This window comes from Limulus polyphemus, unplaced genomic scaffold (genome assembly GCF_000517525.1).
Source record: "Limulus polyphemus unplaced genomic scaffold, Limulus_polyphemus-2.1.2 Scaffold44, whole genome shotgun sequence".
In the NCBI taxonomy this organism is placed as follows: domain Eukaryota; kingdom Metazoa; phylum Arthropoda; class Merostomata; order Xiphosura; family Limulidae; genus Limulus; species Limulus polyphemus.
In genome coordinates, this window is record NW_013665654.1 from 1394115 (window position 1) to 1417536 (window position 23422).

General features: G+C 30.2%; 1 protein-coding gene across 13 annotated transcripts in view; it reads left to right on the plus strand.

Annotated features, from left to right (window-relative positions):
- Window positions 1–22912, plus strand: part of LOC106462182 — a 117682-nt gene extending 94770 nt beyond the window's left edge. The window contains exons 1-4 of one of the 13 annotated variants that reach the window (XR_002611243.1): window positions 8630–10142; window positions 16722–16837; window positions 19198–19286; window positions 22235–22912. Coding sequence is in view for 7 of the 13 variants with exons in the window: in XM_022389656.1 (XP_022245364.1) it covers window positions 14951–15838 (888 nt within the window). In the remaining 6 variants the exon portion in view is untranslated. The other 12 variants (XM_022389661.1, XM_022389638.1, XM_022389652.1 and 9 more) reach the window with 12 other exon arrangements.
- Window positions 22913–23422: the final 510 nt, after the last annotated feature.

Consider the following 23422-nt stretch of genomic DNA (forward strand, 5'->3'; position numbering starts at 1 on the left):
TATATATATATATATATATATATATATATATAAATTTATGAATACGCATTAATATCAGTATGAATAATTTTACCAATCTAAAATTGCAAAATAAACAAGACTTGCAGTAAGTGTTTCATTTTTCTCATAATTCACTTAGTCCTTAGAAAATGAGTCTTTTCAACAGAGCATGCTTTACTTTCGAAAGACTAATTCTATAGGCCTAACATCTGAGCTCGAAACTGCACTCTAGTGTAAGGCTTTGTGGTAAATTCATTATTTCGAATAAAATTCGTTATGTTCACGTAATCGCTTTATTTTCTCTAGGAGTAGAAACTGTTTTTGTAATTTACGTCTTTGGAAATCTTTACTTAGATATTTTGTTTCTTATAAGTTTTACTCTGACGTCTAGAAGTTTCCCGAGTTCTAGAGCACGTAATGTCTCGAATTTTCTAAAATAATGTTATACAACATTTATACGCTTAGAGATTGTTGGTAGCTGCTTAGTTAGTCAGCAACTTCTAACGGTCTCGAGTAACTCGCCGCTATAACCAAGATTGAACAACAACAAGTTATCCTTTGAAAACCACAGAAATACAAAGAGAGACTTTCAAACTATTGAAATACAAAGCTCGTAACTTACCAAAACACAGTAAAAAATATGTTCCTGGCCAGAATTTGAAACCAACGTTAATAAACAATACATATTAATAAGTATTTCAATAAATAAAGAAATCAGGGTAAAATGTACCACACAAACAAACACAAAAAACTAACTCCTAAATAATATTATTCCTTTGTATCTAAACAAAAAATCTCTAACAACATCACATAACAAACAGCAATAATACTATTCAGCTACATTTGGTGAACTAGCTTGTCACACCTCAATGTAGGGCTTTTATTCACTTGTTAGATCACGATATTACAAATCATATGATCGTAATTTACATACTCTTGTGCATAATATCTGTACATAACTTACATACTCCTGTGCAACATAAATAATATCTGTGCGCCACCGCTAGAGGAACTGATGTCAGTCTCATAATACATGCAAAATAAACTTAATCATCTAGAAGGTGAGTTAGCGTTTTAAATGTAACTAAAAATTTATAGATAAACTAAATAATAGAAGGAATAACAAATGAATGATAAGCAAAACCATAACCAAATAAAAACAGAATTTGCTATCTAGCAAAGTTGGTGAGTTATTTAGTGAGTAAATCCATAAAAATGTTGTCAATAATTTACTGATCTACTGAATGTGTTATTCAATAAGTTTTGAGTCTGTGCCATAGGCCCCCAGTGGCACAGCGGTATGTCTGCAGACTTGCAACGCTAGAAACCGGGTTTCGATACCTGTGGTGGGCAGAGCGCAGATAGCCCATTGTGCAGCTTTGTGCTTAACTTCAAACAAACAAACAAACAAACTGTATCATAGATACGACAGGAAATTTAAGAAAGTTGTTGTGTTATATCATAGGAAAGCCAATCGGGCTGTCCGCTGTGTCCACCGAGGGGAATCTAACCCCTGATTTGAGCGTTGTAAATCCGAAGACTTATCGCTGTCCCACCACGGGGCATTTAAGAAGGAGATGGCTGTTAAATTTCAATAGTGACTTAAGCCTATTGCTTGTTTATCGTTAGTTCATGAAACCGTGTAACTTGCAAGACTTTCAATTGAACAAATAAAACGCTTTCCTTTCATTAAGAGAACTAGAATTTGCATTATTTTTACCAACTAATCAAGAAGACTTCTCCCACCCATCAGTATAGACCGTTACAACATTATTCATTTGTAATGTGACAATAAATTTTAAAAATTCTTACCCATGTGAGTGTGTTTTCTTGTAGTGGTATATTTTTTACTTCGCTACAGTACACGATATTATAAGTATGTTACGTCTCTGGTCGTTAGTTAATTTTCCGTATAATTTCTTTTCGAAGAAACTTTAGCGATACAAGTCCTTTCTTAAATGAAACTGGTTTATTCTTTCTAAATACAACTTTGCAATACACTTAATTTCCACAGTCACGCTATAACAAACGCTATAATTCACAACGAACGTCTCACGTGCTCGACTCAACAATACTTTCTCTCTGTCCGCAGTTCAATTACTCATTACATTGATGCCGTCACGTCTTGGCCGTCTTATATATACAAGACTACCGCATATCTAGTAGGATCTCGAGCATTCAGGAAGGGACGTGAACGTTCGAGAAGTGCATGACGTGTTACTAGCGTCACGTGACCTCCGCTGTCGTAACAAGTATAATTATAATTTCTTTTTAGGCATATTGTGCTATAGTAAATGGCTAAATAAAAAGAAGAAAACGACAATTTTTGGAACAAGGAAATATAATACTTTACTAGTTGCACAAGGTTTCATTCCACTAAAGGCCACGGTTTTGTTCCTTTTATTTGTCTACATATCTAAACTTTGTTTTAAAAAATTACAGTAGCTAAGTAACTGATTGTGTTTTGTTTTAGCGCATATGAACTATCTACGCTCTGCCCACTGCAGTGAATCAAACCCCGGATTTTAGCGTTATAAATCCATTAACTTGGCGCTAATTTACCGGGATACACCAACTACAAAACATGTGCCTTAATTTCATAATAAAATGTTTTCTAAATTTTAAACAAAACTGTCTCGGAAAAGAGGACGCTTAAGAAACCTAATTCAAGATTGTGTTGGAAGACAGCGTGGATCATAACGCCGTCTTCTGCTTTCATTCGCTTTTATTGATGAAAATGAGTGTTTATGTAATAATTTGTCATCATCCATATCTACAGCTTCCAATTAATAATGGTTTTCAAAAAGAACAAGAGTCTATTTTGATGATCACTGTATTATACAATAATATCAGATCATTTCCTATTTCCAACTCTCAGTTTCTTAACAAACACGAGAAATAGCATAACCAAATAACACCAGGTCCCAGTATATTTTCTTGCTACTCTCGTTGTACTGATTCAGATAAAATGCGTGTATCTTCATGCTTTCACACTGAAAGCTCCACTTTCTTCAACGAAGACATTTTTCATCCAATAGATTATTCCATGGCAAACAGTTCTGTAAAAGTGATCGGCCTCTGCCGCTGCGCTATTGCTTATAGATGGAGGCTTTGGTTTTCTAAACTTTGTATTGGTATAAGAAATATGATCAATCTTGTCACATTTTGCTTTAGCCACAAAAACGGCGAAGAGAAGTTCCATTAGAAAAGGCTTTTATCTCTGCATCTGCCACTCAGTCTGCGTTTTCCACACAAGTGAACTGACATAAAGTTTTATCTTAGCTCTAACCTGAAATTCTAAACCCTGCACTCTGAGAGCTAAAGAAATAATTCTGAAATATAGAGCACATTCAACATAAAACTGTACAACGTTTTTCATGTTTAGAGTAAGAAGATCGATGTACAACACTAATAAATAATAATTTCGTTGCTTTCATTTTAGCATATGTATTTTAAATATTCAATTATTATAATTCAAATGTTAGTGAGCATATTCTATTTGTTTCTATAGCCATTAATGATCTTGTATTTCTACCGCCTTATAATTCCGTCCTATTACCTCAACGGCAAATCTAAGGGCTTATAACGCTAAAAACCAGGTTTCTATACCTATTGTGAGCACAGGAAAGAAAGCCTATTTTGTAGCTTTATGTTTAACATAAAAAAACATTACATATCATTAAAAAATGGTGTTAGTAAACGTTGATATCTTGTCTCATTCTTTTAAAAGTGTCATTTTGCAAAATCTACTCATTCTCAATAGTACTTTTATTTTATGAATGACATACATTAATCAGCGAACGTCTATTTATTGAAGGTTCTAATTTCTTTGTGTGTATCTAGAACAGAAACATAATACTTGTATTTTATGAATGACATACATTAATCAGCGAACGTCAAGTTATTGACAGTTCTAATTTCTGTGTGTATATTCATAACAGAAACATAAATGCAAATGAAAAAAATCATTCAGAAATATCTATACAATGCCTTTGCTTTAAAAGAAAAGCAACTAAATTAGGTAAAATCTGAAATTCCAAAGAATATATTGAAATCCATAAAAAATCACATGAAGTGTAAAGAAGAAACCTCAGTTTCCATCTTTTCCTTCCTTAATTTAACAGCTATGTATGTGAGTAAACTATGTTCATAATTTTCGTATTTTTGGGTTCAAACCATGTATATCAATAAACAATAACATTGGTGTTAATAATATTAAAGGAAATCTCGTTACTGTTATGACATTCTCATATTCACTGATTAACCTTACAGGCAAGGGTTTCAGGTGTGGCCAGGTGGAAACCGTAATTGCAAAAAGAATGGCAGAAAATGCTATTTGGAACTATACTTGAAAATCTGACTTTGACTGAGTTGAAAAACAAAACAAGTACAATCTAAAAAAAAGAAAATGGATCTTACATTAATGGAATTCCATTGTAACACGATCTTTAGTTCTTGACGAAGGGCGTCTGCTCGAAACTTCGCACAAAATAAACTAGAAAAAGTTTTCATTTAATTTAGACGTATCAATTTATTCTTTATTATATTTTATCCAAGCTTTTCTTCTCACGTATTGCGGAATAACACTCGACCAATAGCTATAACAATGAGTAACCAAAACAACTGTTTACGGTCTTTTAATAGCTGTGAGGAAATTAAAGTTCATTATTTTTTAAAATTGTATTTCAAGATACACAAATTTTGCTTTAAATAAATTGTTATAAGATACGTTTCTTCTGCAACTAACATAAATGTGTCCCAAAAATGGCCACGAACGTAGGTAGAGGCTAGATAAAGTGACCATTAACGAGTATGTATGACACATTGTCGTACCCCAAACAACTGAAATTTGACTGGTTAAAGAGAAACCTTTCTTTTCATAATGCTAATCCGGTCTGGTCTAACGCTTAGCACGCCCAGTTGTAAATTAAAGATTCATTGTTCGCATCCTATTGCTACAGAAATTCTCTCTCCGCACTATAAGTTTGACGAATCAACTATTCGAACAGACCAGAATAGCTCAAGAGTTTGCAGTGGATGCTGTTGATTAACTGCCTTCCTATAGTCTCCAAGTTCGAAATTAGGGACGGCTATGTGCAAATAGCTCTTTAGTAACTTTACATAACAAATCTCGGCCCGGCATGGCCAGGTGGTTAAGGCGCTCGACTCGTAATCTGAGGGTCGCGGGTTCAAAACCCCGTCCCACCACACATGCTCGCCCTTTCGGCCTTGGGGCATTATAATGTGACGGTCAATCCCATTATTTGTCGGTAAAAGAGTAGCCCAAGAGTTGGCGGTGGGTGGTGATGACTAGCTGCCTTCCCTCTAGTCTTACACTGCTAAATTAGGGACGGCTTGCGCAGATAACCCTCGTGTAGCTTTGAGCGAAATTCAAAAACAAACAAAACAAATCTCAAAATAAGAACTCTTAAAGTTTTGGTATAGACATTCTCATTATGGAAAAATGTATCTAACAAAACTTAAAAAGAAAAAGTAAGTTTTTCTCTGCCTCTACTTACGTACAATGTGAGGTTGGGAACTAATTAAAATATAGGAGTTAATCATGAGGAAACTGATACTGATAGAACTACTCGTAAAAACCAATCGCATGTCACACTAACGTTTAGAAACATAATCATAGCCTGTTATTAAACTTATAAATGTTAGTAATACTGTTCTCATATAATTGACAGAATTAATTGTATCAGCTTTAGACGACCATCAATTAACTTGGAGTAATATATCAGAAATATATTCTAAAAACTTATGAGTGAAAGTAAAAAAAAATAAGATAATTAAAGAAACCAGCATTTGCAGGCGAATGCAACACTTCTCCGCCACGTAATCCCAACATGGCCAATTTTGATACCAGAAAAATCGAAAACTATCTATATCACTGCTTGGGAACTGCGAGAAGGTATTTTTGTACAAAATCCCATGTAAGTCGGTTGACATACACTTGGCTAGTTTACGAAAATATCAAATTGTGCTTTCCTCGCTTGACCCCATATAATAACTAAAAATAAGCAAGACCACCATTTTTGTTTGTCAATATGTAGGACCTGTAGAGAAGTATCTTTGTACCAAAGTCCATGTAAATTGGTCAGAAAACGACTGAGTAATTTATGTATTTTTGTTAGCTCTGCCGCCCCCCCCCCCGGCTCAAAACGAGCAAATCCAACTTTGTTTTGTATGTCAATGTGTTGAGCGCATGAAAATTTATATTTGTGCCATTTTAATACAACCCTATTAAGTTTCAACTGAAGGAATGGCGGTCGATGGAAAAGTGTTTTGAAGAAGAAAAAATAAATAAAAAAGAATAATAATAAACGAATAAATTTATCACAGTTAATGTGCACTCTAGAGTAAATGCTCAAAGTGATTTAATTGACTCAATTTGGATCGAATTTGATAACAATTTGTCCGTTTCTGGAACCTGCGTTTTGCAAATATTTGATTTATTTTTGGCAATCAGTAAACTTCTGAATATCACATTATGAGTTGATGTTGATCTTTTTAAACTCTTGTACAACCCACAGGAACAGGTTATTTTCATAAGATTTTAGGTATGGTATCTCTTTACCGATTTTTAACCTGTCTTTTTTTTATAGAGATTTCTAACTTAAATAAAATCAAGTATTAAATGCTACATCTACTTCTGTTTAGAGTATTATGACGTCCTATTATAATTGCCACCCCTGTAATTTTTTTAAAATTTATTTAGCATATTTTAATTTATTGTTGTTCATTGGACGGGTCTTGAAAAAAGATGTTAAAGAATTGATACAGCTATGAAGTTAGACACTATATTATGTATATATTCTTATGTGCTGGCCATTTCAGATTCACGCATCTTCACAGGAAGAAAAATTTATATTATTTTCTGTTCTTTATGATTTTGTTTTACTTCTCTACATATTTCATTATCATAATTTCTTGAGTGTGCAACAGTCTTGTGTTTCTCAATTTTTACAGTATATTCTACTCGCTTTGGAATGCAATTTTGTAAAAGATTCTTGCAACTGAGGAACACTGACTTTTGTAACTTATGAGATCATCTCAAAATTCATTATTCCACTTTACACAATCTTTTGTAAAAACAATAATTAAAACGCTGCAGCCACATATACTTTATTAATAAGGCTATTAATTAAATATTTTTTTTAAACTAAAGAAACACTCATGGCAAGTTAAAAAGAAAAAGAAATATTTTGAAAATAAGTTTACAATAGATATATAAATAAAAATAACCTAATTATTAGTGTCCAAACAAAAGCAACTCAAAATCATATTACTTAAAAACAAAAACTCTCTTCCGAAATCCTTGAAACTCTGCTCAACCTGTAATGCAACGTCCTAATGTTAAGCTTTATCTTTGAAATTGATAACTTTTATAAATAATAGTTGCGTTCATCTTATAAAGAAGACTTTTTATAGTGGGCAAAATACCTTCATCTTACACCTAGATGAACTGATAGTCAGTATGTTTTGCCATCTATTGGTAGGTTTCGTAAATATATTTTTAAGTGTCACGTGTTTGTTTGCTTGTTTTCACTTTATGTTTTCAAATATGTAATTAGAAATATATGGTAATACAAGTATATAAAACAATATTATGCGGTTGTGATATTAAAAGTGATACATTTTTCTTGCCGCTTGAAACGTTTACGTAGTATGTACTTATATCTCCTTGAAAAGTACAGTTATATACTAGACAAATAGTAGATAAATAAATTATAGTTTTATAAATTTACGCCACGATCAAAAGTTTATTTGTTGATGAAATATGGTAGTACCCTAAGAATTATTTGTAATAAAACTTCAGTTTTAAGTTGCATGTATTTTCTAAAGAAGCATTAGTAAAAATAACGAGTTTATATAATACTGTACAATACTGCTATTATTTCATAATAAATATATTTTAAACTAAATTTAATTTCTGCTCTGGGGTGATAAAGCAAAGAAAAACTGTACTCCTAGGAATTACTTAATTTTGTGATTTCTATCACCAATTACACAATTTGAAATTTTTGTCTTCTTTATGCATATTAAATTATGTTTTAAGAACCTTTTATCAAGTCTATATTTATGTATTTTCTAAACATAAAATGAAATAATAACGTGAAATCATTAACAGAGGGAGATATACGACAGTTTACGTTTCGAGCCCTAGTCTGTTGAATAATATTGAGAACGGAAGTGTCAAATCCGAAGTGTAATGTTAAGTTAATATTTTTTTACGTTTTGTGAGAGTACCCTTACTTTCTGAAAGTAAACCCACTTAAGATGCAAGTTATTTATAATATATATATATATTATTAATTTCACTGAAACGTTCAGCACTCCTGAATATTGTAACTGAAAATAATGAAATTTTGTTTTGGTTTTATCTTTCATTTTATTTTTATAGTTTTAAATTTAACGTTGGGCTTGATAAGTCCAGTACATTATATCTTTGTATTATAATATAATTTATATTTCGTGAGTTTAGCAGGCCTTTGAACTAACGAAGATATAATAATTGATGTTGTTATTAAGTCAAGCCGTCTATTTTGGGTGAGGAGCTCCAAGTTATATATTAATTAAGCTTAATAAATGATAACTTAAAAAATATAAGTGATACTACATTGTTGCAACTGATATTTAAATTTTAAGTCATTAGTAATTTTAAAACTGTAATAGTTAAGTAATTAATAATAGTATGTTGAGTCTTTTTAACCCTATGCTGAAACTGCGAATCACTTTCTTAATTTCCAGATCTGCTTGAAGGTGAAGTTGAATAACTTTTCCTGTTACGTTAAACATGCAGATATGGAGTACTAACAATACTGCCACGCTAAGAAGGTTATAGATATTTATTGACAGATACCCAGAGAGTTTATTCATACTGTTAATATTTCTTGCTCGTTTTCTTAATAAAATTGTTAATTAAAAGTTAAATTATCCATTCTTTTCTCCAACCTACGTAATATTTTTATTATCTGGAGTCATGATTAGGAAGGTATCGCCCATAAACATTATGTTAGTTAATGCACAGGTTTTAGGTTGAAAGAGGCATAAAATCAGAACCTTAAAATAGTTGAATGAGAAGGAGAAAAGTGTATATATAACATATATTAACAACAGTGACTCATTTAGTCCTTCAAGGCAGTTGTTGCAAACCCACCACTGAAGAGAAATGAGTATTTTTTAATTCACCCTTTTTTTCAAAAATCCATCAATTTCCTTGTGAAACTGCTTGTAAAGGGCTGGTCTTCATTACTTCCAAAAGCTCTACACATTCAATAAGCTAATTACCCTGTTTGAAAAATAAAACTTTTTAATATGAGCCTAACTTATACTTGTTTCCTCTTGTCCTGTTATCTTCAGAATATAGCACAAAGAAAATGGAGATCTTTATCCTATTGATCTTGGAAATGTTGTAAACTTCAATAAAACCACTTTTTACCTTTTGTTTCTTAAGAAGAGTAAGTTAAGAGATCATAACCCATCCCCATAAAACAACCCTGGAATTATCCTAGTAGCTATCTCCTCTGAACCCTTTCCATTATGTCAGTAACAATTCTTAGATAAAGATTCCAAATGAAGCCTCATCAGCTCTGGATAAGGAAGTTATAGTGAGGTTGACATGTTGTTCATTTTTCTTTACTTTTACTCTTTTAAGTTTTACTATAGTTCTGTAAGTCTTCCAAATTGCACGTCAATTTAAACTTCTTGAAACTTAAAGTAATTTGTTCCTGATTTTCTTCTTTATTTCTATCAGCCAGTTAGGTGTGATTTTCCCTGGTATCCTTTTCATTTTTAGGAGCAAGCTTATCTTGAATTAAAAGCAATTTATTTTCTTTTTTTAAGATGTTCCTACTCTGTCCCACTTAACATTCATTGTCCCTGTTTTCTAACAGTAAATTTTGTTTAATGGCTTCCTAAAATTTTTAAATGGACTGGAGACAAAATGGGTTCAATCCAAGATTGCTTTGTGTTCATTGATGTTTTTACTAAATGAAATCTGTATGTGAAGCTTCTTTTATGTCTCTTATTGATGGACGGCCAGTGACTTTTGAAGCCAGTGGTATCCAAACACCTCAGAAATACATGAACTCTTTAAATACAATGGGGGACAATGGAAAAGGATCACCACAGAGGTAGGCATTAAATGTTTCTTTATCCACCCTAATAGTATGTGCTTTAGACATAATTATTTAGAATTACATTGAATAGACATTTTTCATTCATTGGTCATTATTTTTATATATTAAATAATTTATATGGAACCTAAGTTGGACAAAGACATTATGTGTTGAAAGCTGGGACGAACTGGTATATAAAAAATTCTCAAAATAGTTTCAGTAGCATGTTTTCTTTATTATATATGAGAACATGGTACAGTCATATTAAATGTTGCAAATTTTGAAGTTATTTTTAGTCTCATAAGTTATGTTATATGTGGGAGAGTGAAGTCATAGGCCTGGAGTGTTTCAGACACACAAGAAATCAATCAACATTGTTTAATTTTGCCTACTACTTTCTTTTTTTTTCTTCAGAAAATTAAATATTCATATAGGGAGGCTTGTGATTTCAATTGGAGAAATAAAGAACAGATTCTAATTGATGAACAAGACAAGAGTTTAAAAAAAATAGTAGTAGGATAGGCAGAGTGTTTGCTTAAACATTCATATCCTGTATCTACTCTTAAAAGATTCATGTAAGTTACTGGTCAGTTATTTGCCTTAGTGGAAACTTATTGCTACAAATATTGCCTCAGTATATGATGAAATAACTGGCTTTTATGTTAACAGATCTGTAATTTTGATCACTTGAACAGAAGGTCAAAGTAGCAAAAGTCCAGTGTTTACTCTAATCATCTTAGCAGTTAATGTGAATATTTAGTGCACCAAATTGGCCTAGAATTAATCAAAAGACATGTTGCTGTTCTCATTCTTGGGGACATATTTGTGACATTTTAAAAAATAATTTTAATTCAAAATAGATTGTTTGTAAAAAGGAGAATGGACAATCAAACTTAGTTGACTAACTAAAGACGTAAAGGAGAAAATCAAGAATAAACACATAAGTTTAAAAATTTTGAACTGACAGATAATGTAGAAGATTTACAGAACAGTATGAAAGCTAGGGATTTGATTAAATGAAGGGAAATTTGTAAATCAGAAAGGCTTACGAGGAGTAACTGGCTGATATTGCTAAAACTAATAGCAAGGATTTTTTAACTATGCCAAAGATTAAACTGAAAGCTAGGATGGTGATGGCAAGATTGTTGTTAAAGACAGTAGAGTGAGGTGGTTTATCTTTTGAATTTTTTTTTCTTGTTTGCTTATACAAAAGAGTAAATTAGCAAACTTTTGTACTCTTAGCATTTTTTAGAAAATAATGAAATTAACCTGAACCATGTAGAGATTATTCCCCTGGTGGTAAGTAAAAAAAGACTGAAAGATCAAAAATTATAGATAAAGCATCAGGACCAGACATTGTTTTTTGCTAGTGTTTTAAAGGAGTTCAAAAATCAGATATGTGAGCCTTTCTTTTATTTTTGGTAAGTCTGTATACATTACATAGTGGGCCTGAGTATTTAAAAATTGCTTATGACTAATGTTACTCCTGTTTTTAAAGGGAATGATAAGAGTTGTCCTGGAAGTTATTAACCAGTTGGTCTTACTTCTTTAGTTTTAAAAGTTATAGACTATAGAGGGTCTTATAAAAGAGGGTTACTATTCAGTCAGACTGAAACTTTATTACTAGTGGTGTGTCTTAGAGGTCAGCAAGTTGTCTTGGCTTTTTCTTATTAAAATTAATGATATTGATAGAGGCATAATAAGTAAATTGGTAAAGTTTGCTGATGACATTAAACTCCTAGGTATTTCCAGTTATATTGAGATACAACAGAATGGCTTGGATCAATGGGTAACTTAGACAGATAGTTGACAGATGGCCCTTAATTTATAGTAAATGAAAGGTAATGCATTTGGGTTTGCACAATATGGGTCAGATAGTTAATATAGATGGGAACCCACTTAATAACATGACTGAAAAAAAAAGGTTTTGGTATAGTGGTAGACTAGTCATTGAGGTAGTAGTCTGTTGTGGGTAGTGAAGTTGATGGATTTTAGGATTTTTTTTTATAGACATGCATATATATATATATATTGATTATAAGTCCAAAAAAGGTAATTATGTATAGAAACATCACAAGTTTAGAAGTTAAGCCTCACTTCATGTACTGTGCACAGTCTTAGTCTCCTTTTTTAAGAAAGTATTCTGACTTATTAAAGACTGTTCAGAGGAGGGCTTCTAGGATGATTCTGAAATGGGTTATCATATAGGGATAGGTTTAGATAACTTATTTTCTCTGAAGAAAAAAAAAAGGATAAGGGCTGATCTAATTCAAATTCACTAGGTTATCCAATGGATCAGTGGAATAAAGACTTCTGATTTTTTTTGTGTTGTATTGTAAAGATGGTAAATGTAAAACAAGAGGACATAAGATAAAGATTTGGAAAAGACAGGCTGGGCTCCATTTAACAGTTTTATTTTTCTAACAGGGTGACTAGTGTTTGGATTGAGTTGCAGTCAGCAGTAGTAGAGGCCTACATCTTACAAGAGCTTAAGAATGTAGTGAATGATTTCCTGAAAAATAAAAGGTTTATGAATTTCTTCAGGACATGAAAGACCAAATGTTTCCTTGTCCATATTGTTATATTAAATTAAATGCTCCACGTTTTTTTATTTTTTTTTTTTAAATCAGAAAAGGCATTGAATGTGTATGAGCTTATTTAAAAAATCTATGGAACTTAAAGTTTTAACTGGCTAGGACATTTTCAAAAATAAGTTAATTATGCCAAGCTGTAGTAGTACTACATTAGTGTTCAAGTTAACCTCCATTAAATAAATGGCAGAGTTCAGACAGAAGCAAATAATAAGATCTTATGAATTATTATTAATTTGTATTATAAAGATTTTATTTCCCAGAATCTTGATATAGAACTTTGCTTGTAAAATAAAAACAGAAAATATCTGTCTTAAGATTTATATAACTAATTTGCTTAAAGTATATACGTAATCACTAAACGGTCTTTAAATATATATTTTTTTCATTTATAGCTATTTTTCTTTGTATTTTATCAAGGAAGATTTTATAAGAATAAGTAAATACATCTACAGAAATCTAAAACTTAGATTTTTTTTATCTAAGCAGTAGATAGAAGTCTCAAAGGGTATAAATGGTTATAAGACAGACTTGTATAAATTCTTCAAGGATAAGGAACACTGCATTGGTGATTTTAGATTAAGCTTATTGGGAAATATGCATAATACTCATCACATTGAAGTGGTGCATCCTTAACAAAACTTCTTCTGGTTATTAAGACTATACTTGTACAAGTTTATGTTGTTAACTAAATGCAGTTTCTGTTTATTGGTATCTGCAATGTAAAAGGTTTTGAATCTAGTGATTGAATATTTTTTGTTAAAGTAAAAGAACCATAAGTATGTAATTCAATATTTCAATCTAGTGATTGAATATTTTTGTTAAAGTAAAAGAACCATAAGTATGTAATTCTATATTTCAATCTAGTGATTGAATTTTTTGTTAAAGTAAAAGAACCATAAGTATGTAATTCTATATTTCAATCTAGTGATTGAATTTTTTGTTAAAGTAAAAGAACCATAAGTATGTAATATTATATATTTCATTTTCTTAAGTTTCATGTAAGATGGACTCGAGCAGTTGATTCTGTATGTTAATTGTTTTTTTAATGAAAATGTTCTTTTATTATTGATAATTTTTAGAATAACTATTTGTGTTCATATGATGAGTGTGCCTGAAAAATCACCCAATAAAAAGAAATTTTGTTAAGTGATAAATAAATTTCCTTGATCATAAAATGAGCAAATATATAATTTTAATAGTCTTGTAGGCCTAGCATTAAATGGTTTATACAGAACCATTGTACTTCAGTTCAAATCCTACTCTTGTGTTATTAGAAGTGAACAAAGTTTAGTAACTTTGTCGTTTCAAGAAGATCCTTAAAATGAGACTTAAAAACATTTCAAAAATATTAATGAGACATGATAAGGGTTTTTACAAGAGAAAGAAACAAACTATAAGAATATAGCATTCATTGTTTATGACAGTAAATGAAAAGGTTGAACATCTTAATGAAATCCTAAAAAATAATCATTTAAGTGAGAAAACAGATGCAAATGTTGATCTATGAAAATGTGAAATTACATAATCAGCATATGGAGAACTTGGCTTTTAAGTTTTCTTCAGTACAGTGCTAATTGAAGAAGCAAAATAAAAAGATATCAAGAACTTCTTGGAAGTTATATAATAAAAGTGTAATTTGAATAATAAAAGGTAACACTAGAAATTATAACTTTTGATTGTGGATTTAGATAGTATTATGTTTCTGTATCTTTACATAGTTAATATACTCCTATTAGTTAATATTTTCAGTAAATCTTTTTTCAAAAATACAAAACCAGTTTAATATTGTCTTTGTAAATCATTAGCAGGAACATCCTTTATCACATCAAAGTGTGTTGAAATGTGATGTTTCTTATATACAGTAAAATTACATTGCATATGAAAGCTATAAAATTGAAAGAAAAAAATTTTAATTTCCACATTTATAGAAATAACTTGAACAAACATAAATTCAGAAAATTTGTAATTTACAGTTTTATATGTACATTTTCAAAATCTATCATTTTATTGTTGGAAGAGTATGAACATTAAGAGTGATTCTTATAATACTGTAATATAGATGTAATCATGGATAAAACTTTTATGAAAGATAGGTGTTTCTATATTTTTTACAGGTCATTAATGGCAGACTGTACCATGTTGATGAACAGTTTTAAGATAAAAATCGTGTTAAAAAAATAAACTCGCACTATTCATGCAGTTAAATCTTTACTAAAAACAAATATCACAATGATGAATGCAAAATCAAGATTAACTCGACGTGAAGCCCTTCAGTTTCTCAAAGATATTCTGGGAATTTTAGAACCAGAGTTTAAGTTAGTTTCTGACCGTGTATCGTTGGTAAATGAGGTCATTCAGGCCTTTTCTGAAGAAATTCCTTTCCAAAACCTTGATCTTCTGTCTCAAGATGTTAATGAAAAACATCTGCCAACATGGGATGAGATTCATTTAGCTGTTCTACAGAAGCGAGGAGGATTATGTTACACCTTAAATGTTTTTATGAAAGAATTGCTAGCAGCTTTGGGTTTTGATGTCTACCATGCTGCATGTGCAATATTTCATCCTGACAATCACATAGCAACAATTGTAAAAGGTTTAACTCATACTGGAAGTAGGCATCTTGTGGACATTAGTGGCTATCCAATATTTGAAGCTATTGCTCTTGATTTTAAAGTTGAATCAAACATCTATCGTCATTCATTCCTTCAATACAAGTTTGTTCTTGAAAATAATCTTATTGTACGTTTTCATTGTAGAGACAAACATGACAGTTTGAATATGTCAAGCTCATTTTTATTTAATGGTTGGGTTCGTTTTTGTGAGATAGACCTAACTCCAAGACATCTGTCCTATTTTAACTGTACTATGGCTAGAGTTTATACAGATCCGAATGTCAGTTTTTCCTTTTTCAAAACTTTGAGATTACTGAGATTTCCAAAACTGAAAGCTGTTGGAGTGAAAGATGATTTTGAATTTACTGAGGGTGCCAATCACCAGCTGAACTTTAAGAAGTTGTCAAAATTAGAAGCTATTAGTTTCATCAAAGAACATTTTTCTCAATTTTGTGGAAGTGAAATTGAAACTGCACTTTCAAGACTGCAATTTTTCACTGCCTGATGAATATGCAGTTAGAAAATTAAAATTTCAATCAAATATAACATTATCTTATTGTAGATTGTTGTTTTTTATAGTTTGGGCTAAAATAAAAAGCTTCTATTAGTATTTTATGATAATTAAATGGCTGTTATCTTTTAAGTTAACAGTTTGTATCTCTTTGGTAAATTTGCAGTTTATATCTATATATTTAGAATTATTAAAAACAAAGAAAATAATAACTTACTATATTCTAGTTTGTTTGTATAATGACACAGTTTTTTAAAATATATTAAAAACTGTATAATTTTTTCATAAGTAGAGAAATAAACATTAGTAATAAGTAAGTGTAGTGAGTCACCAAAACAAGTATGTATATTGTGTGTAAATTAATGATTATGAAATATATATTAATATTTATAAGGTAATAAAAATTAAGTAGTTATTTTCATTAATAATAATTTTTAATATACATTTTTGGCCAGAAAAATGTTAAATTCATATGCATAAAAAAAATTCATAGTTGGGAAAAGTGGCCACCTTGAAGAGTTTGTTATTGTAAAGAAATTTGGATAATGCTAACTATATGAATTTGTACATGAGATGAACACAGTTTCTTAGTTTGTTACTAAAGTTGAGTTTGAGTTATTGGTTTGGGTTTTTGCAAAGTGTGTGTGGTTTTTTTTCCAAACGTTTAATCTTTAAAAGATTGTTGTTTTGCACTTACAATATTATAATCAAATATTTAAAGTAGCCTTAAACACATTTCCTTTTTAGAATATTTGAATTGTTTCATTAGAAAATTAATGTTTACTGTATTTACCATGAATGTCTTACAAGAAAAATATTACATAAAAAAAATGATAAAAGGAATTCATTATACATAACTTTTAGATTCTCTCAACAGATGGCATCCAAGTAAACCAAAGTGACAAAACCTGCAACTGTAATAATGATTCATGAATGCTGTTAAACAACACTTTATAATCATTTTGACTTATTAGCTTTTATCAAACTATAAAGGTAAATGATTTTAATAAAGAAAACATTTTTAGATTTATGTGATTATACATTACTATACTGTCAAACTCTTAACAGTAGTTTCATTGGGTGTTATGTGACTGTAGTGAAAGTTAATTATGAAATATTTTGTAACTGTAATTTCAAGTTCCTGATGATAACAGTTATCTATTATACTAAATTAGGAATTTTACCTTAAGACTTATTCTTGAGGTGGGATGTTTTTCCTAACATTGCTTACTATAAACTGACTTAACTGACAGTTTTTCCAGAATGTGCTGTACAGCACATTACTATCCAGTAATGCACTTTATTAACCACAATGCACTCTTCATTTTAACAGGTTAATTCTTGATATAGAGAGTATACATTAAATTCATTGTATAGTTTTTACTATTTTTACCTTGTCTAAATAATGAAAAAGTTATGCTACAACTGAACTGTTGCTAAAGGCTACAATAGTATTCATTTGAATTATGTAGAACTATAGACTTACACATGTGTAATTGGTTGTTCCCTGTTATATAAATCCTTATGATATATATTATTGCCACAGTTTATGGTTATGTATTATACAGAGTTGCACTGTTTTAACTGTATGTACATGGGTGTGAGTCAAAGTGCACATGATACAACGTTTTAACATAGTATTATGTATTAGTTATCAGCTGTTCATTTTACCCTAAGTTGCTGATTTAATAAGAGTTTGCAGTAGTAATAAGTAAATACTAGATACAATATAAAGGGTATTGAAGAAACTGTAAATAGGCATTTTAGAGGTTGTTGAGGTTATGCAAGTGTAATATAGAAACTATGACAGACAGACGAACATCAATTCCCACTCTAACTTATCGGTGTCTAAGTCAGACTGACATGGTAAATTCACAGACATACCTTGAATACAAATACTTTTTAATGCATCTAATTTGTTGTGTAAAAACAACTTGTGATTTTGACCGAAAGCTTGCCACATTTCATGTGCATACTTAATAAATTTGTTATTATAGTCATTATTTCCTCATTTCAACATACAATCAGTCCAATGGACTGACCCTGTGCACATTTGGTTAAGATGCTGATCACTTGAGTACTCAGTTAACTTCCCCAAAAGAGGGCCAAATGTTGCCTGGAGGTGTCACCTGTTTTAGCTACTCGCACCACTATACAGTAGTTTGTTGTCTATCAGTCAGTCAGACACTAAAATGATGTCACATAAGGGACATGTCATGAATCACAAGAAGAATTATGCACCCTGTAGGTTAGAACACAAAAGCAAGAAATAAAAAATATTTCTTAATTTTGATTTTATTTACTTTTGAAATAGAACATTTTCAGAGACCCTGCAGAAGTACATCTAGTATAAATGTTAAAGATGTGTAGCACACATTGTTACATAAAATGGACTTGCATTCCTAAAGATGAAACTTCTGAAATGAGAGTAATAGTATACACAAAGTAACATAGTGAATTAAAGAAGTTCTTGAAGAACTCTCACTGGATGGTGTTTACTGTAGTAAAACAAAATTTCATGGATACAAAGAAGTAAAATAATGAATTAAAAATGCTCATGAAGACCTCTCACTGAGTGATGTTTACTGTAGTAAAAACTTTCATAAACACAGAGTAAAATATAAAGTAAAGAAGCTTGTGAAGACTCTCTGGATGATGTTTACTGTAGTAAAAACTTTCATAAACACAGAGTAAAATATTAAAGTAAAGAAGCTTGTGAAGACTCTCTGGATGATGTTTACTGTAGTAAAAACTTTCATAAACACAGAGTAAAATGATAAAGTAAAGAAGCTTGTGAAGACCTCTCTGGATGATGTTTACTACAGTTAAACAAAACTTCACATACATAAAGTAACATAGTGATTTAAAGAAGTTCAATGGACATGTTGATCATAGAAAAGCAAAGTTTTATGAAGTCATGAAATCATGAGTCTTATTGAACACACTAATGTTTCTTGTATCATATTACAAAATAAAAAATATATAGATATGTCTACTTTTGTGTTCAGCTTTCATGATGTTACTTGTTCTGGTGTTGCTCATCTTGTGATAACTTGGTGTAAAATTTGTCCTTAGTGTTAAAGTATTGATACAAAATGTTTCTCTATTTAAGTTCTTGTAAAGTAGCAGTTAAAATATTTGATTATTTCTATGCAATATTACTTATAATGTATCTAGCTATTCAAACTGTGAAATGGAAAATGAGGCAATTTTGCTTAATTTTATGTTTTTTGCATCACATAGCTTGGGTACTTGCATGGGTTTTAATTGGTAATTTTTTAATATATATTTTCACCAGTTTTGTTGGACTTATGTTTGGATTTTTTTAATATTAAATTTGTTTTTATTTTTAGGATTTTCTTGAAGACTGGGAAGAATTAATTGTGTTCATTATGTTATCACCAGAAAGGTGTTAGAATGCTTGATACATAAAAAAATAACAGTAAGGAATTCCACCTTTGTATTAACTTAGCTAGAGATACATCAATTACATGTAGTTCTGTCTTAATCAATGATTATATTTGCCCAATGGATATATTTTGAGCATGTGGTAATAATATAAATGTTCCCATCTGTATAACTCATTATAGTATGCTATTTGATTTTCCAAACTATGATTTGATTATTGAATTTGATGTCTTTGCTAAAGTTACCCTTGTACTGAGGGAAGTTTTTTGATCAAAATACTAGCTATACTACGGTATATTTCCTATTTTTTCTATAGCTGGTTTTGATTTTTTTAGGTACAAAAACTGAAATCTTTAAATTTAATTAGCCAGAGAACTATCTTTGTTTCAGCAAAGCTTTGTTTAAAAGATGTGGATAGCTTAAGAGAGCAGTACTTTTCTCAATTAACTCTGTCAGCAGACTACATTTTGTTAAAACCAACTTACCTGATTTGCTTCATCAGAATAAGACAGTCTTAAGTAAAATGTTTTAAGTTGTTTTGCCAGCTGTCAGCATAGATCATTGCTGAATTTTGTGTTTACTTTTATAGAAAAATGAGATATAATTAGATAAATTAAATGTTGAACTATGGTTGAAAAGTTTTAAATTTAAAAACTAATTTTTTTTAGCATTTATAATAAAATTTTCTATTTGTATGTGAAAGTAATTAGCTTTTAAATGTGGAAACAAATTTTATCCAGACTATAATTTTTAAAGTAAGAAATGTAAACTTATTTAAACGTCAAATTTGCTCACTTGTGAAATGCAGAAGAAACCAAAACTTTAATGCATTAATTGTGTCACATTCACTGTTGAGTATTCCTGTGAGGCAGTGGATTAATGGTACATGATTAATCAAAGGCAAAGTTATGATGGGTACATTTTGAAAGCCACGAGGAACAACAATTATCACTTATAAAGGAAGTATTTTAAAATTGTGATTAATGAAATAAAAGGATGCAAAGTGGTCTTACGGTAAAACTGGATTTCAGACCTGATGAACCAGGTTTGAACCCATGCAATACCAGAAAATATTCCTTGGACTTTGAGCAGTGAGTGTGTTAAAGAAGTGACAATCATTTCCTTAATGTGGGTTGTAGGGTGCTTCTGACTTATTGCCTTCCCTCTGTCAGTTCAAAATTAGGGACAGTTTCAGATAGCTTTAGCTTGTTGAAATGTATTTTAAATGAAAAGGAATGTGTTTCAGCAAAATTAACATAACAGAAAGTTTTCTATAAAAGAATTTGTAATAAAAGCTATTTGTATTTTATAGAAATTGAGAATATTGTATATAAATACTCTCTACAGGAACAATTCAGTTAATTATACTAATTTGTCTACTTTGCTGCTTTTACGTAAATGTTTCATTTCTTTAATTACAAAACACCTAAGGTACAGGTTAGATATATAGATGTAATTAAGACAGAAGATATTTAGATTTCACAAACATAAAGGTAACTTACATTCCATATTTGTATGGTAATGGTCAATTCAAATATTTGAATATAAAAGTTAAATATTAATGTTTTCTTATTTTTTTAAATATCAAACATCCCATCCAAGTTTATTTAAAAGTAAGGCAATATAAAAAATCTTTTTAACTATATTCCAGAAATGTTTTCAAGAGTTTAAAAAATAATCTAATGGTTGTCGTGTAACTAAAATTTGTGTGTTAATAATGCTGAATTTATTGGTATGGAATAAATCAAGTTATTAAAAGTAAAAATGTTGGGTAATTAGATTACATATGGCTTAAGTTATTGTTAACATTGAGGTTACCCAGCTGATGAAACCATTAATCCTAATTTTTATAAGTAAGAACATAAGAAAAGTATATTTAATCAGCTATACTGATTACCAGGTTGACTTTTAGTTTTGCATTAAATAGGTAGTTTCCTGTGATCAGGAGTTAATTATTAAATGCTACCTGTGCTATTAGAGACAGAAATGAAATGTTGAATACTGCATTCTTGTCCAGTTATTAGGAAAGTACAGTTGAAATCAAATTTGATTTAAATGAAGGATAAGTTGGTTCCTTTGGAAATATACATGTAATATTTTAAATACTTTGAAATATAACTTCTCAGACATACAGAAAGTCATTATCAGTACTGGAATTTATTATAGTCAACATGGTCATTTAATACATTATATTAAATTTGTTTACGATATTAGGTCTTTTATGCAAAATAGACAGTATTTATGGTTTATTATTTCCTTAGCATAAGCTCTTATGAGTATAAAATTTTAGTTTGAAAATCTTTAGATAAATGTAAATCAATTTAGATTTTATTATTATTAGGATAAATATATTCTTTTATTATTTAGATAATATTAATAATTAGTTTAGTACAGAAAAATGTGTGTATTAAATTGGATGAAGTGGCATCATTCTTCCAGAAATAACATATTTATATTAAACAATCTAAGGCATTCAGAGCTTATTCACCTGATTTTTAATGCATTTACTAAGCATTTGGCATTCTCTCTGGGCAGATATTTTTGTAATTAGTGGTCTAGTTTCTAATAGTAATATGAGAGAAAGCAGATCAGATTCAGCAGTTTAATTTTTTAGAAGAGTATGTCTTTATATTGGATTTTGCTTTTCATATGGAAAGAATAAAATAACATTTTATTTCTCATAATTAATACTACTGTACTAGAAGATATCCATAAAAAGTAGAAAATGTTTTCAGTTTGGGGAATAGGATAACAATAACATATAATTATTTGGACAGATCAAAATCCAAAGTGGCTGAAAGAAGCATGTAAGGCAAAAAGGATAATTGTGTAAAACATCAAATAGCTGATAACTGAAACAACTTAGTTCTAGGAAACCTTTTCCTTGTTTTTATATGAAAATATTTTGAGATCTTAATATTTTAATAAGTGGCAATGTGTTATAATTAGTGTCTGTTTTTTTTTGTAATGGACTTTTGGCAGAATTCTAAGACAAGTGAATAAGTCTGCCACAGGAAACCAGTGAAAGTTGATGCAATAACTCAATTTGCCTTAATGGAGTCATGCTTCTTGGTTTCCTTCATGGTACATGCTAATTCCATCATTGGATACAGTTCATAATTCCATGCAGAGAAAGATGTAATTCTACTGAAGATGATGAAAATTCTTTCTGATTTCAGATGACTAAGCTTTAATGTAGTTTAAACATGCCAAAGAAAACCAATTGTTTTACAGTTTTAGTCATTATAGTTTGTCAGTACTTAAATAATCCGGGATCTATTGGTCCACCTTTGCCTTTTTTTTTCTCAGTAGTTTGTGGATTGTTTTCTGAACTAAGTAATTTTTTAGTGAGGAAAGTAAATTTTTTGCAGTCTGAATATTTGTTCTTTGGATGTTTGAGATTTGGCTGTTAATGTGGTGTAATTTATACTTTTCATCATGATAACCTTTACAGTGACTACTTACAGTGAACACACCCATTTGCTTAATAGCTAGATAAATGCTGTTGAAGTTCTACATGTGTAGTTCATCTTACTCTGCTCCTAACTTGTCCATTTTATCCAATTATTAAATTTATAGAAAGGTGAGATTCATTGATAATAATAATGACAAACAATGTATTTATTGTTGTGTTAATGATGTTATATTTACATGGTTGTGTATACAAATATTTTGCTTGTTTCGTTTTCCTTTTTTTTATCTTTAACAAAATAAAAAATGTATGTCTAATAAATGTTCTTGTATTTTTTATAACCTTAATGGCAATTACGTGTGTAATGCCATAACTGCAGAATTTAATCTTGTATAATGAATAACACTTATTTTTTACTACGAGAGATTTTAATGCTAAATTGTCTTGTGTTATCCTTCTCACTAGTTGGAAAGAGATTGGATAATCTAGATGTGCAATGATTTGAACAAATCCGGTGTAAGGCAAAGTATGAAAAACATAAGAACGTCATGTAAATAAGGCTTACATTGGTAAAGGTCCGCCTTTGGGAAAGTGTTAAGTCTTTGCATTTACAACACTAGAATCAGGGGTTCGATTCCCTTTGGTGGACACAGCAGATAGCCCAATATGGTTTTGCTATAAGAAAACACTCAATACACTGGTAAAATCAAAATAAGATCAAATTTATTTACATGTGACACACAAACTTCTGATCATTA